The sequence below is a fragment of the Mizuhopecten yessoensis genome, unplaced genomic scaffold, assembly GCF_002113885.1.
Source record: "Mizuhopecten yessoensis strain PY_sf001 unplaced genomic scaffold, ASM211388v2 scaffold5913, whole genome shotgun sequence".
NCBI lineage: Eukaryota > Metazoa > Mollusca > Bivalvia > Pectinida > Pectinidae > Mizuhopecten > Mizuhopecten yessoensis.
Window position 1 is genome coordinate 959954 of NW_018406286.1, and position 18086 is coordinate 978039.

Consider the following 18086-nt stretch of genomic DNA (forward strand, 5'->3'; position numbering starts at 1 on the left):
ATGTTAATAACTTGATTGGAATTATAACCTTGAGTTGACAGTTTGATACTTTGAAAATTTTGAGCCAGCCCTACCCCCAAGGGCTGTAGGGTGGGGCTCAAGGGAGTCAGTGTGCTAAAATTTCTTCATTTTCCTTGTTTAGAATCAGAGGTGCTAGTTTCAAATCCTTTTTAGTCTGAAATCTGTATGCTTGATATTGAATAAGGTGGTTTTATTGTTTTTTGTCACTTTGAATAATATTTCTGTTCATGTTAAAAACGAAATCAACTCTCGATATGTATAAATATATCAGGTGACCGTTAAGGCCCATGGGCCTCTTGTTTTTATTCCTTCTGTCTATCAAACTTTTATGATTCAAACTGTCTCAATGATTCTGGATTTAAATCCAAAGGGACTAAAATGTGGCTGACTTTGTCATTGAGATATGTGTTAAGGTAATAGGATTGTGTCACCATTTGTCAGTAGAATTTCTTCAAATTTTGTAGTTATATTGCTTTGAAGTAATGAAAATATTCTGCCACAAAAACAATATAGGTTGTCAGAATTTTAAGGATATTAAATGGAAATTTATGTAAAAAGGAGTGTAGTTTGAAAATAAAAATTTAAAGACACAATTTTTTCCAAAATAATGTCAATAAAAATGTTACTGCCATATATTAGTTTTGAATTAGTGTATATCAATTTAATAAATGCTGAAATTGTGTAAAATAAATTATCTATAAACGATTAAAAATTGACATTTTATAATAAAACCATATACACATAGTAATTGCATGTAAGAGTTATCTTTCTTGAAAAATTCACAGTAGTGAAATAGCTAGGTAGCCAGTTTCCTGAAATACAGAAAAATGGACACATGTGACTCATTGATTAAAAACAACTGAATTAATGCCTGGATTGCTTTTAAATACTTTAATATTGAGAGAACACACTGTTTTCTGTCAATAATAAACATATAATATTCATCAGTTTAATATTAAACATTAGAATATGTGGAAATTGTGATACTGTCTCCCTACATTGGATTTTCAACTAGGGATGTACTTCCTATTTCCGTTTATCAATACACTCCTATGACTTTAACTCACTGACCCCTGAAGTTTCATAATGAGCTATTCCAACCTTTGAATTGGAAGGATTCAAATGTGTCTTCAGGGGTGAATGAGTTAAAAGACCCAGGCTCCAGTTGTACATTAGATATTTTCCCTGCCAATATATTTTGTCAATTTTTCACTATTTGTAACAATATGAAGAGTTCCAGTAAACAGTATCCTATGAATTTTAGAACTTTTCATTGATACCAGAATAATGAAAAAACAAGAGATATGTAAGCCAATTGGAAGTAATATGCCTTTCCGTTAACATTAAGTCAACAATTTTCACCTGCTACACAATTTACCTGATTCGTGATTCGTGTAATATGATTTGAATTTAAAAAATTTTGACATGGTAAAATAGACAACACAATTTAGGAGTTATTATTCAAAATTTATCAATCTATTGCTGCGAGTATATGTCAAAACATTTCCAAAAATTCCTGAAAAATTTACGAATATTTGGTCGCGACCTGGGACAGGTTTTGGAATGTTCCTGTTTATATTGTGTAATCCTTTTTTTGGCTTTTTCATTTCCCCCTAAAAAAGTGTGCAATACACGTGAATATTTATGGTATAACTACATTTGTTCGCTAAGTGAGAAAACACACAAAGTTCTAAATGAAAATACTTGGAATTATGATTCATGAGAAAAAATTGATATGTATTCCTACAAGTGTAGTCTCGAAACAACAACAGAAGGCATGAAATGATCAATTATTATCACTATGGTAACAGTAGTTGTTACAGTTTAACCATTGTTAGCTCACCTGCCCGAAGGGCAAGTGAGCTTATGTCATGGTGCGGCGTCCGTCCGTCCTCGTCTGTCAACTTTTCCTTTAAACAACTTAAAGAACGGTCAGGCCTAGAGTCATGATATTTGGCTGAAAGCTTTGTTGGAAGGAGCCCTTCAAAGTTTGAGAACGAAAATGACCTTGACCTACTTTCAAGGTCACAGAGGTCAAATATGTCAAAAACTTCAAACGACTTCTTCTGAAGAACTAAAAGGTATAGAATCTTCATATTTGGCTGATGGCTTCCTGGAATGGAGCTTAAAAGAATTTGAGAATGAAAATGACCTTGACCTACTTTCAAGGTCACAGGGGTCAAATGTGTCAAACACTTCAAACGACTTCTTCTGAAGAACTGAAAGGTAAAGAATCTTTATATTTGGCTTGTAGCTTCCATGGTTAGTGCCCAACAAAGTTTGTGAATGAAAAATGACCTTGACTTACTTTCAAGGTCACAGCAATCAAATATGTCAAATAGTTCAAACTGAAGAATTAAAAGGCATACAATTATAATATATAATATAGTAGCTTAAGGAATAGAGCTAACCAATCGGAAAAGGAAAATAACATTGACCTACTTACAAGGTCACAGGGAAAAATTTGTCAAGCAACTTCTGAAGAAGAATCAAAAAGCATAGAATCTTATAATAACATTTTGCTGGTAGTTTTAACAGATGGAGCCAACAAAGTTTGCGAGGGAAATATTTTTAGTGCAATATAATATTTAATGAGAATATTTTGCTATGACTGCTTAAATATTCAGGTGAGCGATACAGGCCCTCTTGGGCCTCTTGTTTAAGCTTCCCCATGCCACTGCTGAAAAAATGCAACTAGCGAATTAGATTTTTTTTATTGCATGACACAGTAAAAAAATATTTCTGAAAAGAAACCATGTCTTGCAGAATATTTCAAAATAAAAAATAAAAAAGAATTAAAAAATGAAATTGGTATCAGTGTTCTCAGAAAGAAAAATGGGATGGAGCCAACTTGTGGTTCGAACCCAGGACCTCCGATCACCAATTACAGATATCACTTTATCCCTTTAACCACTGTGAACTTCAATGGACTCATCCAGATAAATGTATGGTAGAGTCTACTAAAGTTACGTAGGGGTGAAAGTATTAAACCAACTAAGCTACATGATCAACAGTACTATTTCCTGGGGATGCGGTGGCCAAGTGGTTAAGGCATCTGACATTCTGCTACCACTTCAAGCCCTCCACCACTGGGTTGCAGGTTCGAGGCCGACGTGGTACAGTCGCTAGATACTGGCCGTAGGTGGGTGGTTTTTCCCCAGGAACTCCAGCTTCTCTCAGCAACCAAAACCTAGCACTTCCTTAAATGACCCGAGCTGTTAATAGGACGTAAAACACAAACAAACCAAACAATTTCCTGGCCTGTTGACTCACCATAGTTATGTCCAAAGCAAAATAAGGGGAGGTAACTGTTCATGTATGTATGCAAAAAACTGCAGTGGAATTCTTCACTGTTTTGCCTGCTGTGGGACAGGGATCAAAACATAGCAAATATTGATCAGCCATGGAATATAACATTGTAAAATTCCACTTCACTCTTGTCAAAATATTTTTTTAAGAATCTCTCTTCTGCTGCTGTTTTCTCTGTGATCGATATGTGACGGATACCAATTGAAATAAGCGCTCAAACTTCCATAAATTATCTACAGAAACAGCGCTAAATTGTGTTTGCACAATTTTTTTAACGTACGTTACATTTCAGGATGTGACAGGCTCAAAATTCAATTATTTATATATGTAGCATATCTAAACTTTCCCCTTGCATGACATCATTCAAAACTACAGTATCAAGCACTTACATGGCATTCCACTCGGTATTTGAGATATTAAAACATATATCCGAAATTCTAATGAATCTTATATGAATTATGTCTTACCTCCCCTTGAATAATCAGTAGTTTTAATTGCCGATAATGTTATTTCGTCTTTTGTTATTGCAGAGTTATCTGCTCTTGTGAGCAGGTATTGATTATTACGTCATGTGTTTGTGAGAGTAACGTCATACTTTTTTTGAGAAAACGACGTTATTTTCTCACACAAACTAATGACGTAACAATCAATACCTGCTCACAAGAGCAGATAACTCTGCAATACCAAAAGACGGAATAGGTGCACAGGGGGGCCAAAGCGGCTGAGTGGTTAAGGCTTCTGACCTTCTACAATCTCTAGCCCTCAACCACTATAGGTCGTGGGTTTTATGGTCCATGTGGGGCAGTCGCCAGGTACTGGTTGCAGGTCGGTGGTTTTCTTCAGGTACTCCGGCTTTCCTCCACCACCAAAACCTGGCACGTCCTTAAGTGACCAAAGTCGTTAGTTTGATGTAAAAACACACCAAACAAACCAAACAATAGGTACATAGCTATTTCTAACTTTTAACAACGTATATGAAAACTCTGCTGTTGATATGTCTTGTTTTAATGTAAGAACGTTTGATTTTGCAGGACCCCAATGACTTGGTAGACGTGGGAGTGGTAGAGACAGTGGTCAGGAATGCCATTTGTTTGACCTCCTCAAACTTCAACATCTCCCAGCTGATGTTGGGAGGGTCGTACGGGAACCTGAGCCCCCGGACCATGGGGGATCCCCCCCTCTCCCCCGGGAATCTCTCCCCCAGGACTGAGGCTGTTTTCGAGCCAATCGAAGTGAAGGAAATGCAACAGAGTGCTGTAAGTATTCCCCCTTCTATATAAAAGATAAAACAAACAATGTACAATTGTTTCATGACTATTTGGGGAACATGCAGTCAAAACTATAATCCTGAGGTAGAGGGAAGCCACGAGGAACTGTTCCACACTCAAAAATGACTAATTGTAAATTATATTGACTATTGGGGAATAAAAGGAATTATTTCAGGCTTAGAGTAACGTTCCCTGCTTTTCATTTGATTTAAACATATTTTATTTGCAAAAACCCCAAAAAGGATAAGACACAAGTTATGAAACTTAAAGTTCGCCTTCTCCCTCCCTTAAAGCAATAATGATGAAATATACATATGGCTGCAAAGTAGAAAATGTTGATGACATTTAGATGATTCAAAGGAAACATTAATAAGATCAATTGTACAATATACAAATCTTATTGATTATTTTTGCATTGAATGTACCCTTACATGTTTCAGTAACCAGTATATAATATAAACATACACTGTAATATTACTATAAATAATCTATAGTTTTTATTTTCATATTGAAACTTCCGTCAATGATGCATATCATATAGTCACTAAAAAAATATAAAATTTAATAATTTAAAATTAGCTTTTCATATGCTTTGAAGCCCATCAATTGGACACTCTATTTCCTGCTGTGCTTCCATAATTGGTAAAGTGTAGGGTTTGAGATGTTAAGGTCACAAGTTTGACATCTGCATTTAAAAAAAAAAAATAATAATAATATTTTAAAACATTCAAATTTCACACAACTATAATTCAGTAAAATGCATGACAACATATGATTTTTATGGACTATCCTTTTGATAAGATTAAAACTGATGTTTCCCAATAGTGACAATGGTTATAATAGGGTTTGACCTTCTGGTACCTTTTACCTTAAGAAGGTGGAGGTCAAGGTCAGTCTAGTGTACACTGTTAATGGAAGTGCCATAAATGAATATCTTGCTTTACTACTTTTTTTAAGGCTGATATTTAAGTAAATGTTTGTTTCCCTTTAAATTCTTAATATGACTCTAAGGCCGGAAAGAAATTATTTGTGTTTCCATTATAATCCTCAGAAAAAATAGGGTAGGTAGTCTTAAAGGTAGGTAGGCATCTTTTTTTTTTTTTAATTTTGGAAAATAATTTTTCTATGCTTATATATAGAGCAGGAGTTCTGACTAAATTAACAGTGCATATCACTAGATGCCAATAAAAACTTTAGGGCAGGCAAGGTAAGCGGAAACACAATATTTTTCTTATCCTTTTTTTATTTGGCCTTGTGTCAGAATTTTAAAGCAGCTTTATTTTATTGTCAAACCATTTGAAATCGTGCTTCACAGGTGATTTTTTTTCAAGAAGATATTGTTTAGGTCGGGGACACCTGAAGTCAGGGAAGTTTCTGTTTTATTGTGTAGTTTGGTTTGCTTTAAGTTTACATTTGTGTGTTTACCAGTTTCACGCTCCCAGCCTGGCGTCCGCTCCCATGAAGTCAACAGCCCCGCGACCCCCACATCCCTCTCCTGGTGAAAAGCGCCTCCTAGTCAAGGTCATCAAGGCTAGTGCGCTCGGCGGTCGTAATGTTGGTAAGTAACCCTGGCTTATAATTAATTCCGATTATATACGCCCAATCTTGGCTTGATTTTCACTTTAACACGATCCCGTTCCAATATTTATTATTTTGTGTGTTCAAGTATTCCTCAATTATGCAATAGAAATGAAATTCACCTTAAAAAAAAAAAAAAAATATATATACATTTTCTTGTCCTGATGTTATTTTTGGCATGTGTAGAGGACAGGGCTGTATTTTAATTTGAAATGGTAATTCGAACAGGATTGAGTGTTTATACTCCGCCTAAACATTTGACGGGATGTTCATGTATTAAAGTATTGGGAAGCGTCTGTTCATGCATCCATCTGTTCATACTTTGTTTTCGCAAAATATTTTGCTTAAATATCCTTTGATTTTGATAGCCTTGGAATGCATGTACATCATGCAAAGACTACAAAGCTTATAGTTTGAATTTGAGCAAAATCTGTGCATAATTAATTAGCATACTGTGATTTGGTGACGGTGTCTACACAATAACTTTGTCAAATATGTTCAGATTCTGTGGAAACTTTGTAATGTTTATATTACACAATGACAATGGAAGGTGGTGTAGTGTCTCACTTGTCTCCGGGGTAGAAAACTTAAATATAAATCCTCAAAGGAGGGAGGGAGGGATCAAGCAGAATTGGACTGGTTCAGATGCCTGGGCCCACTTGTATAAAACAGGATCTCAACTCTTGAGATTTCCTCAAGTCTAAGATTTCCCATAGACATTACATTGCTAGAGATTTTCCTTAACTTTGAGATGTTTTATACAAGTGGGCCCTGTAGCTTATAGCCATTAGAGTGTCCTTCTAGAGATTGGAGATCGGGAGTTTGATTCTCCTTCTAGGCCTGTATTCATGAAACCCTTTTCATGCTCAAGCATCGATTATATGATCAAGCTTACTTTCTTGTTCCGATTCTAAATTATTAAAAATATTTTTTTTTTGTCAATGATGGCAGAACGAATTTGAAAAAATATTAAGCAGAATACTGTTTTCAATGTTTACATTTGACTTTTTGAATGTTTGACATGATTTAAGCGAGTTACAAGAAAGTTAGTTTAAGCACAGAATCCATGCTTAAGCATGAGAATGGCTTCATGAATACTGCTTTAGTCAGGTCCTAATGTTAATTTTTTTATGTTTATTTATGCATGGTCAGGGCCTTACTATATAATTAATTAATTCGGGTAATATATACATTATTAGGGCCTTTTATTAAATTGTTGATTCTGCCACTAATAGTTGTAACTCACACACTGTTTTCTATGTACTAAACAATTCTTGTTAATTAATTGTCAAAAAACCTGATCATTTTAACACGTTCTGTTTTATTAACAAGATTTGTCTCCCCTTGCAGGCTCCATTGACCCCACCTGTGTCGTTATCCTGGACAAACCATCGCAAACCCAGGCCACCAGTGTTGTGAAAAGCACTGTGAACCCTTTCTGGGACGAACAGTTTCTCTTGTAAGTTGTCATTATCATTATCTATTAGGTTCATCAAACTTCACATCCACGTCTTCGAGAGTGAAAAATGGATGAAAACTCTCATAAGAGTTCTTGGTATTAACTCATTCACCCCTACAGTTTTTAACTGGACTTGTCCAGTCTTTGATATGGTAAGGTTCAAATGTGATTTTAGGAATGAATTGGTTAAATTCTAGCATGTGGGCTATGTAACGACACTTTCCATTGGTTAATAATCGTGTAGCAGTAACTTCTATTTGAACAGACCAAATAGCATTTTGAACCCGCCAACTTTTGTAAAATTACACATGAGTTACATAAGGAAAGGTGAATTCAACAGGCCAAAAGGGGAACTGAACCAGTCATTTTGGTTTGCTACCTGTTCTTAAAGACCCTGGGCTGTCCCAAAAGCCTCCAATGTATTGCAAATACACAGGTAAAATAGGTACGTCCGTTTTACATGCGTGGTATTATTATACATCGTAATACAGATGAAAAATACGTCTGTAAAACGGATGTAGCAATTTTCATACGTTTTACATGGGTGGTACTATACAACCGTAATAGGGATGAAAATTACGGATGTTAAACAGATGATTAACATACGGAAGATGGACGTAGCTATTTTACCTGTGTACTAAACACTGGGAGAGTTTCGCAACAGTTTAATTTTTTTCGCCTTTTTCGCCTGCAGCAATGAAGTCAAATTTATCATCGTTAGTAAACAACATAATAATCACGATCGTGATTGACTGTGAAGGGGGAAATTAACACTTGGCGAATATTGATTATTCTGTCAAAGGGCGAAAGTATGACACGGCGAAAATTTCACAGTATGCAGTACTGTAGAATCATTTATTTTTAGTGGGTTTAAAATTTCGTGGTTTCATATACTAGACTGATTTTAAGGATATTATATTTCGATGATTTCTGATTTCCCTATCTATATCATACCAAATTTATGTTTTCGTGGGGATTTAATTTTCGTGGATTTTTGTTATCCACGAAATAAACTAAATTTAACGTCCCACAAACATTTATGATTTTACAGAACAAATAAGTGAGCTGTGTTTGACAATTTTTTTGAAAAAAGTTAGCTTCATTGAGTAAATATAAGTAAATAGCACATTTCTATGACGCCCGAACATAAAGCAGTCTTTTATTTTTCTCATTGCAGTGATGTGACCAACAACACCAAGGAGTTGAGGTTTGAAGTCAAAGACAGCCGGAGACCAGCAGGGGGTAGGGGTCTGTTTATAACAGATATTGATTACTTATCTGGTTAAACTAGAAATCTCATTTCAAATTAATATACAACCTTATAGCTCAGTATACTATTATAAGTGTCATCACCCAGAATGTACATCCTTTCGTGACCTAATTAGCTGTTGATAGGACGTTAAACTCTATGCAATCAACTCCAGAATGTCAATAACAAGATATCTGTCTTTGATCGGTTTCTTCAGGGAGATTTCTTATGTGGGTAATTATGAGTTAAGGGTTCATATATACTGTGTACTATTTTTAACCTTGTTAATGGAAACTTAGCAATTTACACTGATTGCAGACCCTTCAAAAGTAAAAGAAAAAATAGCAATTATTCAAACCTTTTTTTGGAGAAAATTGATAAATTATGGTGAAGGGTTGGGACATCTAGAGCAGAAATGTATAGGGGGAAGGGGGAGGGGGGGGGGGGGGGGGGGGGGAGAGGGTGCTGATCAAGGATTGTTGGTAGATTCAATGTTGTAATGGGTCAAGTGTTTAAACACTAAAATGAGAATTATTTTAAAACTCAGAAATACAAGGGGGAAAAATATTCATTAAGAAGGAGAAGATATTCATCAGAGGGATATTTTTTCTTTCTTCAAGGGGAGAAAAAGGGGAGTCTCCTGCGCATGTGTAAAGGGGAAACCTTGGCAATTATACTTTTAAAAAAAATTCTAAGTGATACAATGTTTCAAGACTAGAAATGTTTATTGTTGTGTTAAATTTAAGTGTTTGCCTCGTTGTAAAGAGTGTGGAGTCGACACTACCACAGATATAGAGCTGTATGCAATAACTAGAGTTATTTCCCCTGTTTGTGTTACGACAGAAAACTTCCTGGGCGAGGCGTATGTGTACTTTGAAGATCTCAAGAGGACGCCCAGCAGTCGTCAGATCATCCCGCTCCAGGGCAGTTCTGACATGAGAGGGGATATGGTCACCGGCTCCCTAACAGTGGAGGTAGGCGACGCCCTCTCAGCATGCTCCAATTAAAACACTCCTGTTAAAAATCAGACCAAATTGTTTGCTTCCCATTCAACAAACCTTGTTTAAAAATACCATGGTCTTCTGAAAGTAATTATTTGCTTGCTCAGATGAGAAAAAAATAAACCTCCTGTTGAAAATCAGACCATATTGTTTGCTCCCCATTAAACAAGCCTTGTTTAAAAAAAATATCGAGTCTAGAAAATAATTTTTTGCTTGCACAGGTGTGAAAAAAACTACATTAAGGTCTCGAGAAAAAAAAAACTTTTTATGGAAGAAAAAACTTAGTTTTGAATAAAAAAATGAAAAAAATTGAAACAATTGCTTGCTGATACAGTCCTCCTTAAATTTTTTGTTTGTGTTTTCTGGTTTAATTCAAAATTGACACCATCCTCCTAAAATAGGTTTCTCGTCATCATTGTCCATTAGTTTACTTCCATTAGCTTACTAGCCTGCTGTAGTTAGTTAAAACTAATAAATGTTTGTAGCCGTTATGTTAAAGGTAAGAAAATAATCCGTAATATAATATAACATTTCTTCAAAAAGTCTCATTCAAGCTGAATAATATGTTAATTTGCAAATGAGACACTGACCGTGATATTCCAGGTAAATGAATATGCAGTATTTTCAGGGTTAATTTGGGAAGGAAGCCTGGATCTTTACATACATTTTGGGAATGAGACCGAGCTTTTGGACTAATTTAGGAATATTGAATGAGGCCTAGATCTTAAGGACTTTTTTGGGAGTGAGGCCTGGAGCTTTATGACTGCTTCAGAACTAAGATTTTAAGATTTTTAAACATGCATCTTGGGATCTTTTTTTCTGAAATTCAGCCTGAAATTGGACCATCAATAAGCTGCTGGTATAATACTGCTAGATATCTGTTAGGATCAGAACAGTGACATAGTTACCTGAATAGTCAGTATGCATCTGAAATAACCCTGGATAGATAAACTTATTAACTCATTCAACCCTGAAAACAAATTTGAACTCTTCCAATTCAAAGGTTGGAAGAGTTCATTATGAAATTTCAGGGGTGAATGATGAGTTAACAAGTTTAATAGACATTGTACAATGACAAATAGAAACTTCTGATATTTAAAACATTTGAACTAAAAAAAAATAAAAAAAATGTTGATAGAGAAAAACTTACATACTTCCTTTGTTACAGAGTCTATTAAGTATATAGTTTTCAAATTTTGTAAGATTTATTACTTCTTGAAAATGCACTTAAGGAAGAGTTTTTTTAACTCATTCACCCCTGAAATTTCATAATGAACTATTCCAACCTTTGAATTGGAAGAATTCAAATGTGTCTTTAGGGGTTAATGAGTTAATAAAATAAGCATCTCCATAGCAACAGATGTGAAAATATGTCCTTTGTTTTAAAGATGTCACTGTTTGTTTTTTATGAATTAGGCGGTAGTTTAGGCCCCTGTAAATTAACAGTTTTAGGATATAATATGCTGTAGGCTTGACATTCTTTTGTAGAAACGTTCTAGAAAAGTTCCAGAAAAGTTAATCAAACTGCTCTAACCATCCCTAACTGTGTTCCATTCCCACACTGTCTTCTAGACTCCTTGTCCTGGTGTCAGAATTACTCACTGTTTGAATTGAAATCTGAGATTTTTTTTTGTTTGAATCCAATTTTGCTTCCTGTGTGTGCCTATCAATAAGAAAATACAGGTGAAACTGAGCAGACACATCTATTGCTTGAAGCTTTTTGTGTAGTGCCTCTGGTTGCCATGGTGATTGAAACATTATGTACGGACTGATGTACATTTGTAGGTCAAGGTCAATAATCGACCTTCCTGTCAAATGATGACCTGTAATGATATGTATTACAGTTCAAAGGTGAATTGTTGACCTTTGTTTTTGAGAGTGTTCCTGTTTTACGTCTTTGAGGTAGAAATTGTTTGAGTGACTCGGTTGGTGTTTGATTGTGTGAGGACGCTTTGATTTATTTATGTGAATGTCATTTTCGCAATAGATAGTCAACGATTAGGTTCATCTGTGTTAATTGTAATAGCGTAGAGCGATTTCATGTATAACAAAAAAAATAAACTTAAAGTTACTTGAAAAATATATATTTTGAATAACAAAGTTATCTAAAATATTTTATGTTGTGGAAATGTTTAGACATCAAAAGCTTTAACTTTTGCAGATTTTTGTGGTAAATGCTTCGTAAAAAGGATTTAATCTAAACATTTTGTTGTACTATATAAGAAAAGTTAACTAAAGCAAAATGTTATGGGGGAAAATCATGAGTTAATATATACATATATTTGAGAGCAACAGTTCGCTGTAATATTTAATAATATGTGTTGTTAGATTACAAATTCTTGTGTGTAAACATCTGTGTGTGTGATATCTCTGTGTGTAAATACGTCTGTGTCTATCTGTCCGTGTGTGATGCCAGAAAAATTAACCAGATGTTTTCGTATTCTCCTGATTTCAGTTCCGCTGTATGACGGAATCCTACTGACTTCTGACCTCTGACCCAGCTCAGCTGACCCCTGACCCCTTGTTCCCTGCTGGTTTTTGGATAGGAGTGAATTTCAGTGTGTTTGACATAGTGTTAGATTTTTCTCATTCTTCATCTAAGCTCAGTGTAGCTCCATTTAGCGATCATTTCACATTCTCAGTCAACTTCTACAACTCATCAAACTTTCTCTTGGAGGTGAGTTGCATCCAGCAATTCTATTGGTCACCAGTCATAATATTTGCATCCTATACCCCATTTGAGCAGCATTTTAAGTCACATGATCTACAATCAAAGTTTTGATTGGACGGAACAAATCATTATTTGTTTTCAAAGATATTTTCAAAACATTTCATATGATTTGTATCCAAAATTTTGATTGGTCAGAACAAGTCATGTGACTTGCATCCCAAATTTTGATTGGTTGTCAGTATAACATGTGACAATCAGTAATATTTTTTGCATCCAAATACATTCCCATTAAATGTTGGTTGGTTTTTGTCATTAGATTAGATGCTATTAATAGCTCACCACTGCATTGGACATTTTCATTGGATGTTGGCTGTCATGTGATCAGCTTAGATGCTCATTTCTCTGATGCTATTGGATTATTTTTCATTTTCATTTTTTACAATTTTTTTATTATTTTTTTTTTTAATAGTGAAATTGCAATGGAAGCCATTTTGTTTAAACTTTTATTTTAATTTTTGAATTTCCATGATAAAGTCACCTCCAGTTAAGTTTGATGCTAGCCTATCCCTCCGACAGCGTTGCTGTAGACATTTTAGATGCGCACAGACTAATCAATTGATAACCCTACAAATTATGTTGATACTACTTTAAAAGTAATTTTGAATCTGTCTATGTGACAATAAAATAGAAAATCTCTGTGATAGCTATACAATCCAGTAAAACCCCATTTAGTTAAAAAAAAATGCACTACTTCGGTGAAATGGAGGTACTATTTAATTTCCGAAACAGTATTTCAATGATTTTTTATTGTAGCTGAACAGTAATTTTCTGAGCTGGTCAGAGTGGAACACTGAAGGATTTTGTTAACATCACCATGTACATGTACTAGCCGCTGTTGTTTGTGTATGTTGTGTTCTGAAATTCACTCCTCTCTAATGTCAGTCTAATTAAGGCCTCTTAATTATCACCAGAGACGCGGACAGGTGCCCTATAGTAATCACTGTGTCCCTCTGTCCGCCCGTACTTTCGTTTCCTGAGAGTATCTCGGAATCCAAACTATGACATTGTCATACACTGCGATGCCTAAATGTGCAATAGGAATTTCAAAATTTCTAAGGTCAAGGTCAGTGTTACTAAAAATAGAATTGGGCATTGTCGTACACTGTCATACCTAAATGTGGAATAGGAATTTCAAAGTTTCAAGGCTAGTGTTACTAAAAATAGAATTGGACATTGTCCTACACTGTGATACCTAAATGTGTAATAGGAATTTCATAAAGTTTCTAAGGTCAAGGTCACTGTTACTAAAAGTAGAATTGGACATTGTCCTACTCGATCATACCTAAATGTGCAATAGGAATTTCAAATTTTCTAAGATCAAGGTCAGTGTTACTAAAAATAGATTTGGACATTGTCGTACACTGTGATACTTAAATGTGCAATAGTAATTTCAAAGTTTCTAAGGTCAAGATCAGTGTTACTAAAAATAGAATTGGATATTGTCCTACACTATCATACCTTAATGTGCAATAAGAATTTCAAAGTTTCTAAGGTCAAGGTCACTGTTACTAAAAATAGAATTGGACATTGTCCTACACTATCATACCTAAATGTGCAATAAGATTTTCAAAGTTTCTAAGGTCAAGGTCACTGTTACTAAAAATAGAATTGGACATCGTCCTACACTATCATACCTAAATGTGCATAGGAAATTCAAAGTTTCTAATGTCAAGGTCAGTGTTACTAAAAATAAAATTGGTCATTGTCGTACACTGTCATACCTAAATATGCAAAAGAAATTTCATAAAGTTTCTAAGATCAAGGTCAGTGTTACTAAAAATAGAATTGGACATTGTCGTACACTGTAATACCTAAATGTGCAATAGGAATTTCTCCAAAGTTTCTAAGATCAAGGTCAGTGTTACTAAAAATAGAATTTGATATTGTCGTACACTGTGATACATAAATGTTCAGTAGGAATTTCATAGTTTCTAAGGTAAAGGTCGAGGTCAGTGTTACTAAAAATAAACCAAAGAGCTAAGGTCCTTATCTCACAAACAAAGAGACTATAACTATTTTGACATTTTACATGGTGATACACTGATATGTAGATGAACAAATTACATTTATTTATAATGTATAAATTCTCTATAAGAATCGCCATTGTTGAAACTTTTACCAAAACTAAAAAATAAAATCTAAAAAAAATCAACTATGCATCAGTGATCCTTCTGAGGGCTGTGATTGGTGACAAACATTTTCCAACATTGATCAATCTCTGTGATGTTGCCAATGGGATTGGTTGAAATGAAGGTCACAAAGGTAAAATACTAAGGTGACCCCTAACCAAGGTCACAAAGGTCAAATACTAAGGTGACCCCTAACCAGAGTACTTAGATAAGAATTTAATGTAGCGGGGTGTGAGATATTGATTTCATATTTGATATTTGCATACTTATGGCATTTTCCAGCACCACACCACCTAACTAATGTTGATTTATAACTAAGCACTGATTGTTGAACAATAATTATAACCACCCTGGCGCAATAATATTTGGTTGGTCTTCAAATGTTAAATACATATTCCAAATCTTTAAAATGAGTCATTTTTGCAAACATTTTAATTCCATGCTGCAAAAAATTAAAGTTCTCAGCAAGAAAATACAAAATGTGTCACAATTTCCATATAGATAATTGACTATCAAGAGTTATGTCCCCTGACTAGCGCAAACTTCCGTGCAAAGAAACAAGAGTAAGAAGCTATTAACTCATTCACCCCTACATATTTAAACTGGACTTGCCCAGTCTTTGATTTGGTAAGGTTCCAATGTGAGTTTAGGGGTGAGTGGGTTAACTAGCGTTTCAGGTTGTTGTCAGATTCGATTAAGTTATGAATACTCTTCTTTTTTTCCCCAATTAATCTATATTTTTTGCAAACTTGCTAAAATTATCAATTTTACAGAATCTTGTTTTCCCCCAGATTTGGCACATTGCTGTTATAAAGATGCATTAAATACCTACTGATTTAAAAACATGTATTGTTTTGGGAATAAATGTTGCTGCAGAAAATGAAAAAAAAATTCCCTGCTCAAAAAAACTTGACAGTGTATCACCTATTTAACCAATTCACCCCTAAAGTCACATTGGAACCTGACCAAATCAAAGGCTGGGCAAGTCCAGTGTAAATATGTAGGGGTGAATGAGTTAAATATGAAATACAGCTTGCCGTGTCCTGGGTTGAGCAGGTTTTACTCAGACAGTGTACAAACTCCTCCCCTCACATACTAATTTGATAATATCGTACTTCTGAAAATTAAAGATGCATGACCACTAAAAAGTGCAAAATATCAATCATTATCAAAATGTGATGAAGAAAACAGATCATTGTTGTATTAGATGAATATCAGTCACACATTTTGGCTACCGGACATGGAGAATATGTTTCAAGATATTTTTCTTTTTATTTCCTTAAATTATTTTCTTCATGTTAGCTTTTCTTCCCTTTCCCTGACTTGAACCCTGTTTTTTTTGTAACTACATCTTTGTATTAACTTAATGTCACTTTTGTTTTCACGACTGAACCCCATTTCTTTACAACAATTTACTAAATGTCTCTTTTGATTGTAATTCATACTAATTGTTTCTCTTGTCTATGTTTATTGAATATTAAATTCAGATATATTTTTTTTTTCAGAATCTTTAAGAGAGTGTGTGTTTATCATTGAATGAAATAAACAAATTTCATAAATGTTGATCCATTTAACAATACATGTGATTCAGGTACATTATAGTCAAAGTAAAAAATACAAAAGCATTTTTTTTTGTCAGAATAATATTTCAAAGTCTTAAAAGTTGTATGTCTATATTTAAACAATTAACTCATTCACCCTTGAAGACAAATTTGAACTCTTCCAATTCAAAGGTCGGAATAGTTCATTATGAAACTTAAGGGGTGAGTGAGTTAAACAAAATGAATATGCGTATTGGTAGTTTACTAAGTGTGATCAGAAAATCTATTACTCTCTTATTAATTCAAATGCAAAAAAGATCAAATAAAAGACAAAAAGGAAAATTGATTAGTAGGCAGGAGATTTTTGTAAATGATTTCTAAGTCTCAAGTAGACTCTCCTACAATTTTCATATTCACAGCTGTTGATGCTTATTGGCTACAGGAGAATTGTTACCCCAGAACTGTAGTCTTTGTATCCAAAGGGAAATAACTCTAATTTGCCTTCTGCTAGATAATAACGTGGTATGCAAAGAAATAATCTGTGATCTTCGAAGCTGTTGTGAATGGTCTTTAAATCTAACCAAAAATAAAAACAAAGGAAAAAACAAAACAAAAAATACCCATAAGGATTGTAGTAGAATCAAAATTTTGCAAAACTTCATTTCATAATGAAAGTCATTTTAAATACACATTTCAACAAAGTAATATGAACAATTGTTTCGTAATGTATTTAATAAATTTTAATTTCAATAATGTCAACGATATGAGGTTGTTGTTTTTTTTTTTTTTTTTTTAAATAGATATATACAAAATTCAAACCTATTATATGACCATGCTATTGGTGTGTTGGCAAATCTTAAAAAATATAAACTATTATCACACCATTTATTGTGCAATGTATGCAAGATTGTAAGAATGTATAAAAATGGTAGATTACTTCATAAATTGTATGGTTCAAAATCCAGTCCCAACAGGCTTTTTACGTTTTGTGTGGTGAAGGAAAGGTGTAATTTCAAAGTAAAGATTTGCAGGTTTTACCTTGCTCTGACGTTAGTCAATATTAAGACATGAATCCACAGTCTACTATAGACCTTTTCATTAATCAAATGAACTGCAGAGATAGTATAGAAAGTGAGAGAGGTTGTTTTCATAAAGCTTCATATAATTAGCACAATCAAAGTCTGGATTTTTTTATTATCATAATTATCTTGCAATAAGCCAAGCTGGCCAGCACATAAAATAACCTCCGACAAAAATAGGGGAAGGGGCGTATAGCAGGACAATGTAATAGCATATATGTTGGCTTTTCTCCTAAAATGCAAGAAAGACAAAAAACGTGGGTGAGCATATTATAATTACCAGGCATGGGCTTATTGCCTTATGAATCGTAACGATAGAAAAGGGCCTCAGCAAATGACCATTTATTTTGTTGTCACATTTTAAATGGCAGACCATCTTTGTTTTTGCAGTTTCTTTTTCTGGATCCAATAGAAGCTGAAAGTGTACGTCAGACCATAGCAGCAATGTCACCGAAACGCACCGTCGAGGTTAACCAGGCTAAAACACCAGGGGGCACTCTCGTCACCAAGACAACCACAACAACAGAACGAGCACGTCATGGCCGACAGGGAGCCCAAGTAGATGGTGAGCACAGTGTATAAAAATGTGCTTTTAAATTGGCTGAAATTAGCTGTTATAGTATCTAGTTTAACTTAAAAATAACTTTTATATTGTTTTTGAAATTATTAAAAAAGGTGATTTTTCGGTATTGTATTTTAACCTTGTATTGAAAATATTTAA

At 34.3% G+C, this 18086-nt stretch overlaps 1 protein-coding gene across 3 annotated transcripts in view; it reads left to right on the forward strand.

The window, feature by feature from the left end:
- The window catches only part of LOC110451288 (phospholipid transfer protein C2CD2L-like), a 115119-nt gene that overhangs the window by 65134 nt on the left and 31899 nt on the right, over positions 1–18086 (forward strand). For all 3 annotated transcript variants that reach the window (XM_021499216.1, XM_021499217.1, XM_021499218.1), the window contains exons 5-10: positions 4362–4586; positions 6027–6156; positions 7527–7635; positions 8813–8877; positions 9728–9858; positions 17756–17930. In XM_021499216.1, the coding sequence (XP_021354891.1) occupies positions 4362–4586; positions 6027–6156; positions 7527–7635; positions 8813–8877; positions 9728–9858; positions 17756–17930 (835 nt within the window). The remainder of the gene's footprint in view (positions 1–4361; positions 4587–6026; positions 6157–7526; positions 7636–8812; positions 8878–9727; positions 9859–17755; positions 17931–18086) is intronic.